Here is a 16967-nt window from a genome sequence, read left to right as displayed (position 1 = left end):
GCAATTCGGTCCCTTTCGAAGCCGCAGGGACCCAGGTGGCAGGGCTGAGGCGAGGGGGTGGGACTCCCTGCCCTGACAGGTAGTGCCGGCCCCGCTTTGGGAAGCCCCTTCCCCCGCCCTCCCTCGCCCCCCACCTCCTCCCCGTCCGCGCTCCCTGCCCCTGTCAGCCGCGCCAGACGCTCTCCGGCTTTGCAGCATTCAATAAAAATTGAGAAACATTTGGGCTGAAATCGCTGCTTTATCTGGAGGAGCCACAGCGCCGGGAGAGACCACTGCTGCGCGGGGGGAGCCCGGGGTCTCAGTGGCTCGGGCGAGCGAGGTCGCCGCGCTCCAGCGCCCGCGCTGCCCCCGGGTGACCCTGAGATCGCGGTGTGGGGACTGGGGCTCGCGGCGGCGTGCGGCCGCCGGGGGCTGGGGCGCGCGCGGGAGACGGCGGCCCGGCCAGGCTCCCCCCGCGCCAGCGGCTCAGGTGGGCCGTGCCCAGCGCTGGCGGAGCCCGGGTCCCCGTTCTGCCCGGGCTGGATGGCTCATTCTGCTGGCTGCGCGGTGGCGGCGGTTGTGTGTGCGCCGCGCCTTGCCGCCCCCCCCGGCCCCCCGAGCCTGGGGCGCGCGCTCCCGCCCGGGCCGTACGGGCCCCGCGGCGCCGCGGCCCGAGGCCCCGGGAAGCGCAGCCATGGCCCTGCGGAGGCTGGGGGCCGCGCTGCTGCTGCTGCCGCTGCTAGCCGCCGTGGAAGGTGAGCGGGCGGGCGGGCGGGCGGGCGATGGGGGCGGGGAGCGGCCGGGCACGGGCGGCCGCCGGCGCCCACCTCCGCTCCGCGGCCTGCAAAGTTTGCCCGGGGGCCGACGCCGGGCGCAGGTGGCCGAGGGGAGGTGTGTCCGGCCGCGCCGGGAGGAGCGGGCCCCGCGGGCGCCCGGGGAGCGGCGGGTGCTGATTGACTGTGCCAGGAGGAGGCGAAGGGACCATCTTGCCGAGGCTTTGTAGCCAGCCCGGCGAGCGCCGCCCAGGGCTGGGGGCTGCCCACGCGCGCTCGCCGCCCCCGGCCCGGGCAGCCGCCTCGCGCCGGCCTGGTCTTGCTCGGCACGGGGTGGAGGGGCGCGGGTCCGGCCTTGGGGTGGCGGGGGCTGGTGGGGAGGCCGGCGCGCGGTCGGGGCTGGAAAGTTTGGCAGGGAGCAGAGGGTGGGAGGCACCGCGGTTGGCCGGGGTGGGGGGCTCCCGGCCCGCGCCCCCGAGATGGGGCCCGGCGCCCCGGAGAGCGGGGACTGGCAGAGTGGAAGGGAGCGCGCCAGCCCCCGTGTCGGTACCTGCCCATCGCCCTCGGCGTACAATGGGGTCCCCTCCCCGAGAGGACTGCGCGGGGGATGGGTCTGTGGGCATCTCTCCGCCGCGCGGGGTCTCCGGGCACCCCCGCCGGCCACCGCCCCTCGGCCGCGGCGCTCAGCGTGGCGGCTGGAGCCCCGGGAACTCTCCAGCTGCCGTCAGGGCCGGACCAGATGCTCTTGCCATGTGTTGGCCTTGGCCAGGGTCGCTGGGCCCTCTCGCCGTGGCTTCGTGTATTGGTACCACTCGACCCCCAGCGGGGCAGGGGTAGCTGCTAGGTCTCCCGAGCCAGCTTGCTCTGGAGGGAAAGTTAGTGCGGTCTGGGTGTGTCCACCAGGAATGGCCGAGCTTGCAGGGTAAGAAGCGAACATGAATAATGGTTCTCACGTGTACTGCACTTTACAGTTTTCAAACCACTTTACAGTTTATGAAGTACTTTGCACTATACTTCAGCTCTCTGTGGTTTACAACGTGCTGCACAGTTGACAAGGTACTTTAAGCTTTACGAAGTGCTTTCCCGCCCACAATTGTGTTGGATACCTCAAAATACACCTTCTAGGGAAGCCAGGTAGGTATGATTCCTACTTCTCTTTAACAGATAGGGAAACTGAGGCCCTGGAAAGTCCAATGTCTCACCCAGGGCCGTTGGGTGACAAAAATAGAACCCAGGTCTGTGGTCTTTCTTTGAAACCAGCACTCACTTAGCTGGGTTTTGTTGCCCCTAAACTGCGTGAGCCCTTCCAGGGTTCTGCTGCCGTGGGCTGAGGGATGATGTCTGTGTGCACTTCTCAGGCCGCTTTGGGGTTGTGGAAAGCCCCTTCCCTTCTCGCAGCCTAAGAAAAACAACATATCAGACCAGGCGTGGGGGCTGCAGCCTCTGGGAAAGGCGTTGTGGGGGACCCTGTGCTACAACTTCAGTTTCTCTTTCGGTAATGAGCACTTTAGTGACCACAGTCAGGGAGTTTGGGGGGGCGCTGTCCCTGGATGGCAGCCACAGTTTCTGGCACTGAGGCAGCTGTCCTCCGGCTCCTGGGGGATTTGGCGGCTGCCTGCGGTTTCCCGGAGTGGGGCCACTGGGGCACCGAGGGTGCCATGGGCCCTGGGTGTGGAGGGCAGCCCTGGGGCCCGGTTGCTGGCGGGAGCTCTGTGGAATATGACTGAGGTACCACTTATTAACTCTGGCTTTGGGGAAATGACTCATGTGTTGGCCCGCTATACATTGGGATGTTTACAGTATTATGGGGAGCTTGGCATAAATATTGCTATTTAGGTTGCAGTCAGCGGTGCTGGAGGGGAAGAAAATTGGCCCCTCTCTCGTTGGAAGAGGCCTGGGTGTGTTTTTAATTACTCCGGGGTAGATGGAAGGGCCACGTCTGTCCAGCCATTGCCCTGGCAGGGGCTGGTTGGAATCTGGTGAGCTGTGGCCAGTCTGGACCCCGGCCCTGGACACAGGGCTGGTGGGCGCTGACGTCACAGAAGGGTATGGCTACTTGGACTGCCACTTGGGGGCAGGGTGGGGAAGGGAAGCCACGGCAGGGTGGGAGGAGGGCTGCAGCAGGCACCCCAATGCTTGCCTCAGGCTCTTCTTCCCTTTGCCCCCTGGACACTAGGAAGTTAGTCCATCAGCGGTTAATAAGGAGCTGGCCGAATGGATGGGGAGATGGTGCGAGGTGGAGGTCAGAGGGCCTGCTTCTCATTTACTATGGGACCCTGGGCCAGGTCCCTTCCCTATAGGGGCCTCAGTTTCTTTGGGTGTAAAATGGCCTGGCTAAATCTGTTGTAGAGTCCATCGTCTACACCCTACTTCCGCTCTTTGAGCCTCATTTTCTTCCTCCGTCCAATGAAGGTGATGACAGCGCCTGTCCTGCCTGTCTCCTGGGGTGTTTGTGAGAATCAGACCAGGTGACGGATGGGAGAAGTCCCCCCCTCGAAGCCAGGGATGGACGGTGCTGCCTGTGCACATTTGGGAGACACCAGGGTCCTCCTGAGGGTAACACAGTCTGTAGAGACAGCACTGGGCCGTGGAGCAGTAGGAGGGGGGCCCCTCTGGCTCCCAGAACCCAGAGCCACATGGCCACCACTTCCTTCCCTTCCTCCTTCCTTGTCTCCTCAGCCCGTAAAGGGCTGTCCTGCTGGTTAAGGCCCCAGGAAATCCCCATCTCCAACCTTCGGAATGGGAGAAAGGAGAGAGTGTGTGTATATACGGGGGACTTCTAGGTTAGGATGGTAAGCTTAGCATCTCCCCTAAACCGTGAGACCGCACCTGCCACCAAGGGAAAGAAAGCATGGAGCATGCGAAGTGGGGGCTTAGAGCAGGATGGAAGAGCACTGGGGAAACATCCAACAGGACAGGAGGCCAGTGGCAGATTCGCCACTAGATGGAATCCAAAGGTCGAGGTCTGGAGAAAATCAGCCTCCTTACATCTGCTCATTTGCTCTCCAAATATCGATGGACTTTCCTTTCTGGCTGGCAGGGTGCTGGACTCCAGGGCAGGCAAGGAGACGGGACAAGCTGACAGGGAAAAGAGTGGGTGAGACAGAGTGTGATACGGGGTCCAATGTGCTTCGCAGAGGAGGCTGTGAACCCCCCAGGGCGGCAGGGGCGGTTGAGGACAGAACAGGGTTATTTCATCTTTTATGCCGTTATGCTTTGCCTCATTTTCTCACCACCTATTTTCCCTGCTATGAAACTTTCTTAGCCACCTGTCATGCTAACGAACTGTGTTCTCAAGAGTTAAAGAGGTTGACTTTGGAACTTAGAGGATGTGGAGCATTTTACTTAAAAAAGGAAATAGCATGTCTCTATGTCCATAGAAAGACATGGAGGCAGGATGATCAGGTGCTTGCTTTGATGTGTCTGAAGCAGGTGGGTGTTGAGGGCAGCAGTGCGGGTTGAGACTGAGAATTGGAGTGGGGTGGTCAGGTCCTGAAGGGCTAGAATGGAAGGCTGGAGAGTTTGGATCAGATGCTGAGGGCAGCAAGGAGTCTTTGAAGGTTCTTGAGCTGTCAAGGGACCTGGCCAGATTCATGCTTGGAAAGATCACTGACTTGCAATGTGTGATGACGTTCAGATGAGCCAGATCTGGTCCTGGACAGTCCCAGTAAAGCCAGCTTGGATTCCCAGCTAGACTGTGAGCTCCCTGAAGGCAGAGACCCATCTGTCTCATTTTTATGTCCACAGTTCTGGTCTGAAGAGCTCTGTTCAAATTCCACCTCCCCAGAGGCCTTCCCTGATTCTCTCTTCTAAAACAGACCCAGTTCAGCTGCTTTCCATCCCACCTGCTTTGTTTTGCTTCATGAAACTCATCGCCACCTGAAGAAGCATCCAAGACTTGTTTGGCATCTGCCTTGCCCACTAGACTATAAACTCCAGGACTTCATCTGCCGTGTTGGCTACGACATCTCCGGTGCCTAGAACTGTGCCCAGCCATGTGGGTGCTCAGTAACGGAATGACATTGTCAGCTGAGGAACGTGGAATGAATTGAATGTTGAGTGAACAGACAGATGAATATATGATACTGTGTTATGTGATAAGTATTGGGAGAATGATGTGGAGATGGAGGAAAGTCCATCTGGCAGAGGAAATCAAGGAGGTCTTCCTGGAGGGAGACACCAAGGGAATGGCTTGAGTAGAGATGCAAGAAGGGGCTTAGGTATAACGAATAGACCATTTCAGCTGGAGCAGAGCATTCAGATGGGCCAGCAGCCACTGTGTGCTAGGTAGACAAGTCTACTTCTGATGGGGGATGGGGGAAGCCTGCCTCTCTCCCTCCCCCAACTCAACTCTCCCACCCCCACCTCCACCCTACTGGGCCCACCTCTGGGGCATTACCTGTCTAAGACCCAGCGACCTTCCATGGGATTAATTTGGAATTGGTTTTCCTTTTACGTCTGTTTCTTTTGCTTCTCATTTTTAAAGGAGGCTGCTTTCATGTATTTGTCTTAGCCAGGAAATCAGGGCTTAGATTTAAAACCTAAATGTTGTAGAATTTGAAAGCCAGTTGACTTATTCACTCATTCATTTCTCCATCCATCCATATATTTTTAAAGAGTCACCAGGCACCTAGTTCATGTCAGGGACTGGTCAGGAGAAGGGATTCTGCCTGCGGTGGGGAACAGAGCCAGCTGACTTCACAGGCAGTGTGTGGTAGAGAAAAGGCATAGCCTTCAGGGGCAAACAGACATGAGTTCAAATCCCAGCTGTGTGCTCTGTGGCGAGGAGCGCAGACTCCCTGCACTTCAGTTGCCTCCTGGGTTCCTGTGTCAGACACTCATTGAGTGCTGTGGACATTAAATGCTGGTCTCAACCCCTCTGAAGTTCTTCCCTCAATGATGGCGATGTGGCCCCCTTTTTGGCATTTAGTTTGTCCAGGCACCAGATCAACCTTCAGTGTCTCCCCCTAACCCACCCCACAAGCTCCCAACTTTCCCCAGACTTGGGATGGCAACCCCCTAATTGTGGACAGACTCAGACTCCATCCCTGCCTCTTTCTCCAGAGCCCCATCAGGGGAAAATACTCAGATTCCTAGTCCAGGGGGGCTCTCATCTGGGGTCCCTAAGCCTCCTAAGTCCTGGGGATCTATGATCACCCTGAAATTGTCATAGAACATTGGATGGGCCCCCTCCCTCCTGTGGGATTGTCCTAGGCACCCTTGGCCCTACTTCCTCAAGGTTCTGCATCAGTGCCAAAGTGGAGACAGGTTTTTTTTTTTAGATAGTCTTACTTTGTCACCCAGGCTGGAGTGCAGTGGTGCGATCTTGGTTCACCGCAACCTCTGCCTCCCGGGTTCAAGTCATCTTCCCACCTCAGCCTCCCAAGTAGCTGGTACTACAGGCATGTGCCACTACACCCGGCTAATTTTTTTACATTTTTTACATTTTAGAGTTCACCATGTTGGCCAGGCTGGTCTCAAACTTCTGACCTCAAGTGACCCACCCACCTCAACCTCCCAAAGTGCTGGGATTACAGGCATGAGCCACTGCACCCTGCCTGGGACAGATTCTATGGGCCAGTTTGCTGGGCATTCAGCCTGTGGTAGCCTCTGGTCAACTCTGCCTGCCCAGTGCTCACCTGTGAGTTTAGACTGGAGACTGGATCTCTGCACACAGAAAGGCCCCTAATAGGAAGGGGCAGATGGAGCCCGCTGAGTGACAGGATGCCTGGGCTGGGCAAGGCAGGGGACCCATGCTCCCACTGAGGGTGGAGGAGATGCAGAGCAGGGTGGGCCTCCTGGCAGAAGAGGATCTGCCACACCTCCAACAAGGACCCGTATCCTGACCTGGCACCTGCATGCGTGACTTAGCTGGAGATTTGGGAGACGGGGAACAAGGTTGAGGAGAGTCTGTATTTTTAACACACTCTCCTGGTCTTTCCATTAGGCAGGCAAATTTGCCCCCCAGCGGCCTATGATAAAGCACAGGACTCCTGGGAAAGAGGAAGAGAAACCTCAGCAGGAAACTGGAAAAGACTGAAATGGAGTGAAATCAATCAGAGTTAGCGCCCACCAGCCCTGGCTGCCACTGGCTCGTGCATAAAAAGAGGGTTAGCTGGGGGAAGGCAGGGAAGGAAAGAATGTTTGCACAGCTCCCAGGGGTGTGGCAGCGGGCGGGCAGTTGTTGATTGTGGCAGCACCTGGAGGCTCCCTGATTGGGATCAGCTCAGGCGGACTGATAAGGCTGCCTTGAAAGCATTTTAGGGCCTTTTAAAGCAGCTGCCTTCCAGAGGGTGCAGGAGGGGGACATCTGTCTCCCCAGTACCCCCGTGTCATCTGGGGGCTTTCCTAGGACACCCTCACTAGGTGAGCTTCCTGGAGCCATCTGCTGCCCTGCTGCAGCCCCCGCGGGAGTGTCCTCAGAAGAGGGGACGTTGCCTGCTGTGTGGCCTTGACCAAGTGATCCACTCTCTGAGCCTCAGCTTCCTCATCTGGAAACTGGAGGTACCGCGCATGTGTCAGAGGCTCATGGCAAGGATTAAATGAGATGCTGTGTACCGTGACTGGCAGAACCTCCTGGCACTCAGCTGTGCCCATTCTTTATTAGTTTCTAGAACCATTAAATGTCAGCAGCACCATCGTGCCCCCGGCCAGAATGACTTGCCCCTTTCTCTGAAGTCCCATAGAGCCTTTGCTTAGCCCTGATCACTTTCTCTCTTTAAACAGCAGAGCCTGGGGGGTTACAGGAAGAGTGTGTGGAGTCAGACTGCTCCATACTGTGTATCCTCTGGCTTGTGTCTTCACATCTCTGAGCCTTGGTTTCCTCATCTTTAAAATGGGGGTAATCATTGTTCCTAGCTCTTGAGATGGTTGTGGGCGATGGATGTGTTAATCTGAGGAAGACTAAGCTACTCGAGTGTGTGCCTCAGATGTGCTAAGCTTCCAATAAATGTTAATGGTTGCCATCTTTGCTTTCTACCAATGGGAAGCTCAATTCACATTAGGGGAATAAGGGGCCAATGTACCAGGTTTTCCATCTCCAGCTCTCCCCCACCCACTCTGTTCTGAGCCTTAGAGGGCAAGGGTCTGACTGGCTTGCTAAGTGGCTGAGAGGCCCCTCCAGCCTGCCCACTCAGGGTTCCATCCAGGTTTTCTCAAAGGCCCCCTCCTCACTCCAGTTCAGCCTCCCTAATCTGGGAAAGGGGTAGACTCCTTCATGGCCGTGCCCTCCTTCTTGGCCCAGTGCCTGCCAGGCACCACCTTCCCTGCCATGATCATGGGAATGGCTGTCGATTCTTTTTTTTTTTTTTTGAGACAGAGTTTCACTCTTGTTGCCCAGGCTGGAGTGCAATGGCGCAATCTCAGCTCACTGCAACCTCCACCTCCCATGTTCAAGAGATTCTTCTGCCTCAGTCTCCCTGAGTAGCTGGGATTACAGGTGCCTACCACCACGCCCAGCTAATTTTTTGTATATTTTAGTACAGATGGGGTTTCACTATGTTGGCCAGGCTGGTCTTGAACTCTGACCTCAGGCAATCCACCTGCCTTGGCCTCCCAAAGTGCTGGAATTACAGGTGTGAGCCACCACGTCCAGCAGCTGTCAATTCTTGTGTCAGTCATTGTACTAAGAGCATTATGTGTGTTGCCTTGTGCAGTTGCCCCAAGAGCCCCACAGGTCATTGTATTATTATGCCCATTTTACGGATGAGAAAACCAAAGCTCTGAGAGGAGTGACTGGCCCAAGGACACCTAGGGAGTGGTGAGGCAGGGATTCAAACCCAAGTCTGATGACTCCAGAACTCATGCTCTTTTCCACTTCTGGAATGTGCCTCCCTGCTCAGAGGAAAGGCTTGGCTCTGATGAGGTTCTCCAAGGCAGCTGTCCAGCTTCCAACTCCATCAACATCCTGAGATAATGCAAGTGGGAGGGTCCTAGAACTCACAAACCTGCCATAAAAATGCAATCTCTGTCATAATGGTCAGAATAATGTTGTTCTAACTTAGACAAATCGGGTGTTAACTCATTATGTTGTAAGGGGCGCCTCCACAGAGAACGGAGACTATGAAACCGTCACAGGGCCATTTGCAGCTTGTAATTCCAAATACAATAGCTCATCGGGCCTTCACAGCCATCCTGAAAGGGGCAGGAGCCACGGGGCCCACTTTAGAGATGAGGAAACTGAGGTCTGGGAGACAATGTGACTTGCCCAAAGCCAGCAGCTGGACCAAGCTTGAAGCCCAGGGCCAATCTTAATAGCTCATCCATCCAGTTTGAATTCTTAGCCAACGTTAGAAAATCAAGAGATTTTACAGAAAAGTCCTGTTTCTGGCATCTCTGAAAAGTCAGACAATGTGGTTTCGCTGGGCCCACATTCCCACATGGCCACAGTTGGCTGGAGCTGAATAGTGACTGCCTCTTAAGACAGAATGTATGAGCACCCGGGGTACCTCTCTACTGACTTGCAGCATACATTTGTATTGGTGTGTTGCAGGTCGGTGGAGAGGTACCCTTGGTGTTCAGCCCTGTAAGGCTTGAGTTTGCCTCCTGGATCTGCCTCTGTTACCCTGTGTGACCTGGAGTTAATTGTGTGGCCTCCTGAGCCTCAGCTATCTCTTCTATAAAATGACAGGGGTGAGACTCAGTGGTTTTGGAGGCCTCTTCCAGCTCCAGGATTCAGTGCCCAGTGCCAGGGTTCAGGCAAGGGAAGGGAGAGCTACAAAAAGTACAAGACTCCACTCCTGAAAAGCATATCACTAATCTTTAGCAAGCCACCACAAAACCTACTGGCTTAAAACAATAATGATTTCTTAGTTGTCCTGATTCAGTGGATTGGCTGGGCTCAGCTGGGCGCGTATTCTGTTCCCCAGGTTGTCAGCCAGGATCACTCAGGAGGCTGCACTCAGCTAGGTTGGGCTGGAAGTTCCATCATGGCTTCACATACATCTTTGAGGCTCTCATAGAGAAGGCTGGAAGACTGGTCCCCTCATGCTCCTCGCTATCTCCCATCCTTTGCTAGTCTAGACTGCGCCTCTGTACATGCTAAGTAGCTCGCAAGATGGTGAAATGGAAACTGCAAGACTTCTTAAGGACTGGGCTCTAATGTCACAAAGTGTCCCCCCCTGCAGCCTTCTGTTGGTCAAAGCCAGTCACAGCACCAGCTCAGATTCATCTCAGGCTTCCTCATCAGGTTCAAGGAAAAGGAAATTATACTGGGCTTGATTTTTTTGTTTTATCCTTGAAGAGAAGTCCCATTTCTTGCTCAACTGTTTAGCACAGAAAATTTAATGGTGGGTTGTTGTCCAGCATCCCACTCAACATGTCCTGATCCACTCAATCAGGTGACACTCAGAGTTCAGTGCCTGCCCCTGCACCCTGTTCTTTTCCATGTTTCTTGGGCCAACCTGTGGTCCAAACTTGAATCTAGACCCCCCTTACTGGGAGGAGTGGCTTCGTGTTTAGGAGTGGGAGGAATTGTTGGCAGCCATTATTTGTAGCCATTATTGTAGACATTATTTGCCTCTCACAGGTAGTTTATCGTCCAGTCCAGGGATAGGGGTGGGGAGGTAACCGGAAGCCAGAAACCTCATCCCCTCCCCCCCCACCCCCAGCACTTACCCCCTGAATTGTCTTCAGTGTTATCTGCCTCTTCTGAGAAGGCAGGGACTTTCCACTTCACCATGTGCAGCACAAAGCTTGGCTCCTGACAGATATTAGATAGATGTTTGTGCAATAAACGAACCTAAAATTCATGAAAAATGGCAGCCTGGAGTTGTAGATATTCAAGACCTAGTGTGAGGTGTGAGGCCAGAGAAAGGGGCCTTGGGCTGGTGGGATTTAACTGAAGGGATGGGTCCCAGGTGCTCCTGTGGCCTGGGGCAAGTCACTTTACCCCTAGGCCTCATTTTCCTTATCGGTGAAAGGGGCATCGTAATTTCAGGCACCACAGAAGGCTGTGCCGAGGAGCAACTGTGTTCTGCATTCTACTATGAAAGACCCAGTAAAGGGGTGACTGTGGTTGTCACTCCCACCTTGGCCAGAGGTCATCACAGGAGTGGGGAAGCATTAGAGGAAAAGAAAAATTTCTGAAGGCATGGGCCAGTTGTTGTCAAATTAAATTTGGACCACAGGTTGGCCCAGAGCACATGGAAATGTGGACAGACAGTGAAGTGAGTGGGTCAGATCACTGAGCTCTGAGCGTCACTTCCAAAGACAGTTGAGGGGGACCTGGGCAACACATAGTCAAAGCTGATGCATTAAACCATGGAGCAAGAAATTGGGCTTCTGTTTGCTGACTGTTCGGGAAATCTGGCCTAACGTAATACAGGGAATAAATCACAGGAGTCTTCCTCAGAGACCCCAGATCTGTGAGCTGGCCCGCATTGTGAATGAGTGAGGTGACTTGACTGTTGAAAGTATAATAGTGCCCCAGGAAGAGCACACGTCCAGTCTAAAGGAGGCAGGTGCTACCCACTCCTGACCATGTTGTCACACAGGAATCTGTGTTCGGTTTTGCCAGATCTTCCGATTTGCAAAGTTCTTTTTTTTTTCTTCTCTCTTTTTTCTTAGACAGGGTCTCACTCTGTCTCATAGGCTGGAGTGCAATGACACAGTCGCAGCTCACTTGCAGCCTTGACCTCCCGGGCTCAAGCAGTTCTCCCACCTCACCCTCCCAAGTAGCTGGATCCATAGGCACCTGCCACTGCATCCAGCATTTTTTTTTTTTTTTGGTAGAGACAGAGTATTTCACCATGTTGCCCAGGCTGGTCTCGAGCTTGTGAACTCAAGCGATTCTCCTTCTTCAGCCTCCCAAAGTGCTGGGATTACAGACATGAGCCATTGCACCCAGCCTGATTTGCAAAGTTCTGATGCTTATGGGAAAACTGGTTTTTGTTTTGTTTTGTTTCGAGTCTCGCTCTGTTGCCTAAGCTGGAGTGCAGTGACGCTATCTTAAGAGGCTCACTGCAACCTCTGCCTCCCAGGTTCAAGCAATTCTTGGGCCTCCGCCTCCTGAGTAGCTAGGACTACAGTGCCACCATGCCTGGCTAATTTTTGTATTTTTAGTAAAGACAGGCACCTGCCACCATTCCCAGCATTTTTTTTTTTTTTTCTTTTTGGTAGTGACGGAGTCTTGCCATGTTGGCCAGGTTGGTCTCAAACTCCTGGCCTCAAGTGATCCACCCACCTCAGCCTCCCAAATTGTTGGGATTACAGACATGAACCACCATGCCTGGTCTGAAAACTGGTTTTTGAATGTTTACTCATTTTATTCTAAAATACAGTTCTGACCAAACCAAACCATGTTTGCTGGCTGGATTTGGCTCCCTGTCTGGCAGTTTACAACCTCTGGTTTAGGTATTTGGGGTAAAGAAATAGCAAGGGTATTGTTAGCACCATTGTACAAATGGGGAAGTTGAGGTTCAATGACTTAGTCAAGGTCACATAGCTGGTAGGCACTGGGAGGTGTTAAAACATGCCTCCTCACCTTGAAATGGGGAGTCTCTTTCCCTGTAACTTCCCTGCATGGTCCCTGTTTTCCACCCTCCAGAACACTCGGGGAACATAAGATCCATCTTGCAGGCATCTGCTGTGTTCGAAGGCAGAAAGCATGTCTTCGCTTGGTTTCTTCCTGAGGGAGGTAGAGTTGTCAGACTGAATGAAAAGCAGCTGGTCTTAGAATAGAACCATGCTAGATTGGACCTCTGGCTCTGACAGTTAACAGCGTGACCTTGGCCCTCGTCGCTCTTTGAACCTCAGCTTCTTGAACTATACAATGAGGTTAGACAAGGCGTCCTAGAAGAGGCGACTTCTAAGATGATTCTTAAGGAAGAGCCAGGTGAAGAAGCAGCGAGGCAGCCATTCCAGGCAACAGGAACAGCATCTGCAAAGATCCGGATAGGAGGCCCGTGAGTGTGTGATGTATTTGGGGAGCTGGAAAGAGTCCTGTATGACTGAGAACAGGGCATGCCAAGCACTGGGGCGGGGTGCAAGCTGCTTGGCCCCAGCAGGGAGAGAGCGTGGGGTCAACATTCCCATTATGGCGACGACATATGTCCACGGCACCAACTTGTCACTTGGCCTGAGTCCATGGGAAGCCGGAAGGACAAAAAGCATCTGAAACGTGTAAGTGGGGAGAAAGCGGCTTAGCGCACAGTGGGATGCGTCCCGCCTGAATGGGGCTTCTCCGCCTCTCACGGGGAGGCAGAGCCTGGGAACAGCCTCATCCAGAGCCCGCAGGGCCTTTTTGGAACCCACGAAAGGCCATGGCCCAGGGAGTCTGTTCGAGTCAGGGCCCTGGCCGGTACATCCTCTTGCCTGTCTCCATCAGCGTCAGCTGTCACTCCCCACGGCCTCGGATGGCAGCTCCCGCAGCTCTCAGGAGAACAGTGGAAAAGGGCTCCTGAGCTGCCAAGGAGCCCCTGACACTGGGTGCCCTTGGCTGGCCCGGCAGCACAGCCATGCCAGCAAAGCTCAAGACTCCCTCTGACGGCCCCTTTTGGAGTTGAAAGGTGATGAGGCTGGGCCTCTTGGCCTGAGTCTGTTCGAGTCAGGGCCTGGCCGGTACATCCTCTTGCCTGTCTCCATCAGCGTCAGCTGTCACTCCCCACGGCCTCGGATGGCAGCTCCCGCAGCTCTCAGGAGAACAGTGGAAAAGGGCTCCTGAGCTGCCAAGGAGCCCCTGACACTGGGTGCCCTTGGCTGGCCCGGCAGCACAGCCATGCCAGCAAAGCTCAAGACTCCCTCTGACCGGCCCCTTTTGGAGTTGAAAGGGTGATGAGGCTGGGCCTCTTGGCCTGAGTCTGTTCGAGTCAGGGCCCTGGCCGGTACATCCTCTTGCCTGTCTCCATCAGCGTCAGCTGTCACTCCCCACGGCCTCGGATGGCAGCTCCCGCAGCTCTCAGGAGAACAGTGGAAAAGGGCTCCTGAGCTGCCAAGGAGCCCCTGACACTGGGTGCCCTTGGCTGGCCCGGCAGCACAGCCATGCCAGCAAAGCTCAAGACTCCCTCTGACCGGCCCCTTTTGGAGTTGAAAGGGTGATGAGGCTGGGCCTCTTGGCCTGAGAGGGAGGACATACTGGGGGAAAGACCCTGAACTTTGGAGACAGACAGAGCTGTGTTCAAATCCTAGTCTTTCCACTCACCGGCGGTCTTAGTTTCTCATCTGTAAAGTGAGGATACTGTCACCTACCCCATGGTGTTGTTTGAGGAATTAAAAGAGCTCATGTATTTTTTTTTTTTAAAAAAACAGGTGTTTTACCAAGCCTCTCTCATCCTCAGTGTCTCAGCCACTCAAAGACAATAATAATAGTAGTAATAATAACAACAGCAACTAGCATGTATTAAGGACTTGCTAAGGACCAGGCACTGGGCTTAGGTATTATTGTTAGCTGAATCCTACAGATGAAAAAATTAAGGCTTAGAGAAGGCCTTCAGTACCCATGGCCATTCGGCCAGTAATGGTGGAGCTAGGATCCAAGCTTAGGCAGTCTTGCTCCAAGGTAGATGGAGAAAGAGCTGATTTCTTATCTTTTTCACATTTCAAACATACAGAGAGGTTGAAAGCAGAGTAAAACACCTGTCTAGCCTTCACCTAGATACAACAATCATCAACATGTTTGCCACATTTGCTCTCCTGTATGTTCTCACTCTCTCTGGCCCCCTTTCCCCCTTGCACGTGTGTGTGGGTGTGTGTGTGTATAATGTAGATGTAGTTTTTTCTGAACCATTTGTACATAATTTGCATACATGGACGGAGAACTAATATTTACTGAGAATTGACTTGTGTTGTCTAAGGCCGGCTCTCTAACCCCTGTTTTAGATCACTTTGCCTGGCACACAGTAGGACTTGAGTATTGGCAGCAACCAGGAAAAGTAACTAGTATTTCCTACAGCTTACCAAGTACTCCCTCTGTATTAGCTGGTTCCGTCCTCACAATGGCCTAGCATAGAGCTCTTGGCGTTTTCTTCATTTTCAGAAGAAGGCGAAGAAAGACTCAGAAGTTAAATAACTTGTCGCAAAATAAGAAGTTGGGATTTATACCTGGGTTCGCTTGGTAGCAAAGCCTGTTTCACAAAATCTTAGGGTACCCACTTTTCTCTCCCTCCTGGGTTTAACCCTGTTGTAGCCATCAGAGCACAGCCCAGGGCAGCAGATGGCAGCTTCCCACCCAGCTGCCACAGGACATGGCCCTTTCTCTCTAGGAATCAAGAGGGAATTATAGAGTCTGGTGGACTTGGAAAAACTGGGGACCGGCCCAGGGCCCACAGCTAACCAAGTAGTTTTGAGGACTCAAGGCTTTGGGCTCCTAGAATCCACCATACTGTTTTATGTTGCTCTTCCCTCTCCTCCTCACCTGGGTACCCTTTTCACCATCTCTCCCTGGTCAGTTCTTGCTGTCTGTTAAGATGAAGCTTGAGCATCTCTTCCTGTGTGAAGCCTGCTCTGACCTCTCTCACTGGCCCCTCCCCCTTCTGCTCTTTGTGGCCTCTGTGTCCTTGGTGGCACCTTATATGCACCCCTTTTATATTGCCTAGGTTGTGCCATACCATGTATATAGGTTTCTCCCCAATCGTACTGGGCGATTCTCATCCATGCTGGTTGGGTAGTGTACAGTTAGATGGTTGGGTGAGCAGCTCAGCAGTTGGATGAGTAGATGAGTGATTGATGGTTAGATAGTTAAGTGGCTGGATAGATAGAAGATAAGTGCATGGATTGGATGGTTGGGTTGATGGTGAGGTAGATTGTTGGGTGGTTGATGGTTGGCTGGTTGGCTGGATAGATGGAGAGGTAGATAGATAACAGGATGGTTTCGTGAGTGAAGGGACAATGGCAGGATGGTTGCCTGTTTTGGATAGTCGGATGGATACATCAATGAAATTGATGGATAAATAAACAAACACCAAAAACCAGAGTACATTTCTCCCCCTGAGACTCCCTTTTGTATCTGGACTGTGACATTTCCTCATTTTCCAGTTTCTGGCCCTGGAAAGAGCTAGCAAACAGCACACTCCCCAGGTTTGGAGAAACCTTCTGAGCCATTGACTATGGATTTGCCAAGGTTTTTGCACTGCAGAGTTCTGGAGAAGTTGGCCCCCAAAGTGAATTTCTATAAAGTAAATCCTATTTTCCCACTGACTTGGCCCACACTTTTGGAGATATGTTCCTGCTGTCAGAGGTTGGTGACAGGTGGGGGAAGAGCTGGAACTCCCCTGGGTGTCAGCTGCCCCGAGCTTCTACTCACTCCACCTTGAGAGCAGACCGATGCTGGCCAGGAGCACAGGAGCTTAGAGCCAGGAGGAGATGCAACAGCAGGGGAACAGATTTGGCATCTGGTCCCAGAAGCCTCTGCTGCCAGTGAGATGCTCTGCTGCTAGGCTTCTGGGATAGCACACTCCGTCTCCTCCAGACTGATCTGTTTCTGCTCATCTGTCCGTACATCCTTCCTTCTCACAATCCCACCCTCCCTCCTTCATCCGTCCATCTGTCCATCCATTCAACAATCATTTTTGAAAGACTCTAGGATGCTAGGGGATATAGAGGGAAATTAAAGAGAATCGACGTTCTGATGGCAAAGAATTATATCCCAGTAGAGGTGATAGGCAAGGCCTCCTTCCTCCTCTTTCTCCTTCTCCTACTCCATCGCTTTTTCCTCTTCCTCTTCCTCTACCTCTTCTTTCTTTTTTGCTCTTTCTCCTTCTTCTTTTCTTTTTCCCTTGTCGACGATCACAGCAGCCTCTACCATTGAGTCCCCACTAAGTGCCAGGCACCATCATAGGTGAGGTTCTGACATGCTCTAATGTATTCCCCCAACAACCCTGCATAATAGTTTTTTTTTCTTTTTTTTTTTTTGAAATGGAGTCTTACTCTGTTGCCCAGGCTGGAGTGCAGTGGCATGATCTTGGCTCACTGCAACCTTTGCCTCCCGGGTTCAAGCAATTCTCCTGCCTCAGCCTCCCGAATAGCTGGGATTATAGGCACGCACCACCACACCCAGCTAATTTTTTGTATTTTTAGTAGAGACGGGGTTTCACCATGTTGGGCAGGCTGGTCTCGAACTCCTGATCTCAAGTGATCTGCCTGCCTCGGCCTCCCAAAGTGCTGAGATTACAGGCGTGAGCCACTGCACCTGGCCCATAATAGTTAGTAACACTCATTTTGCAGGTAAAAAAGCAGGCTCTGAGATGTTCAGTGATATACCCAAGGTCACACTTTTTAGTA

The 16967-nt window shown here is 53.4% G+C and overlaps 1 protein-coding gene across 2 annotated transcripts in view; it reads left to right on the top strand.

The window, feature by feature from the left end:
* Positions 1-460: 460 nt before the first annotated feature.
* The window catches only part of EPHB2 (EPH receptor B2), a 209603-nt gene continuing 193096 nt past the window's right edge, over positions 461-16967 (top strand). For both annotated transcript variants that reach the window (XM_033227901.1, XM_033227900.1), the window contains exon 1: positions 461-734. In XM_033227901.1, coding sequence (XP_033083792.1) covers positions 674-734 — 61 coding nt within the window. In that variant the 5' untranslated portion in view covers positions 461-673. The remainder of the gene's footprint in view (positions 735-16967) is intronic.

The sequence above is a fragment of the Trachypithecus francoisi genome, unplaced genomic scaffold, assembly GCF_009764315.1.
Source record: "Trachypithecus francoisi isolate TF-2019V2 unplaced genomic scaffold, Tfra_2.0 Lachesis_group12, whole genome shotgun sequence".
NCBI lineage: Eukaryota > Metazoa > Chordata > Mammalia > Primates > Cercopithecidae > Trachypithecus > Trachypithecus francoisi.
This window is presented reverse-complemented; position numbering and strand designations above follow the sequence as displayed.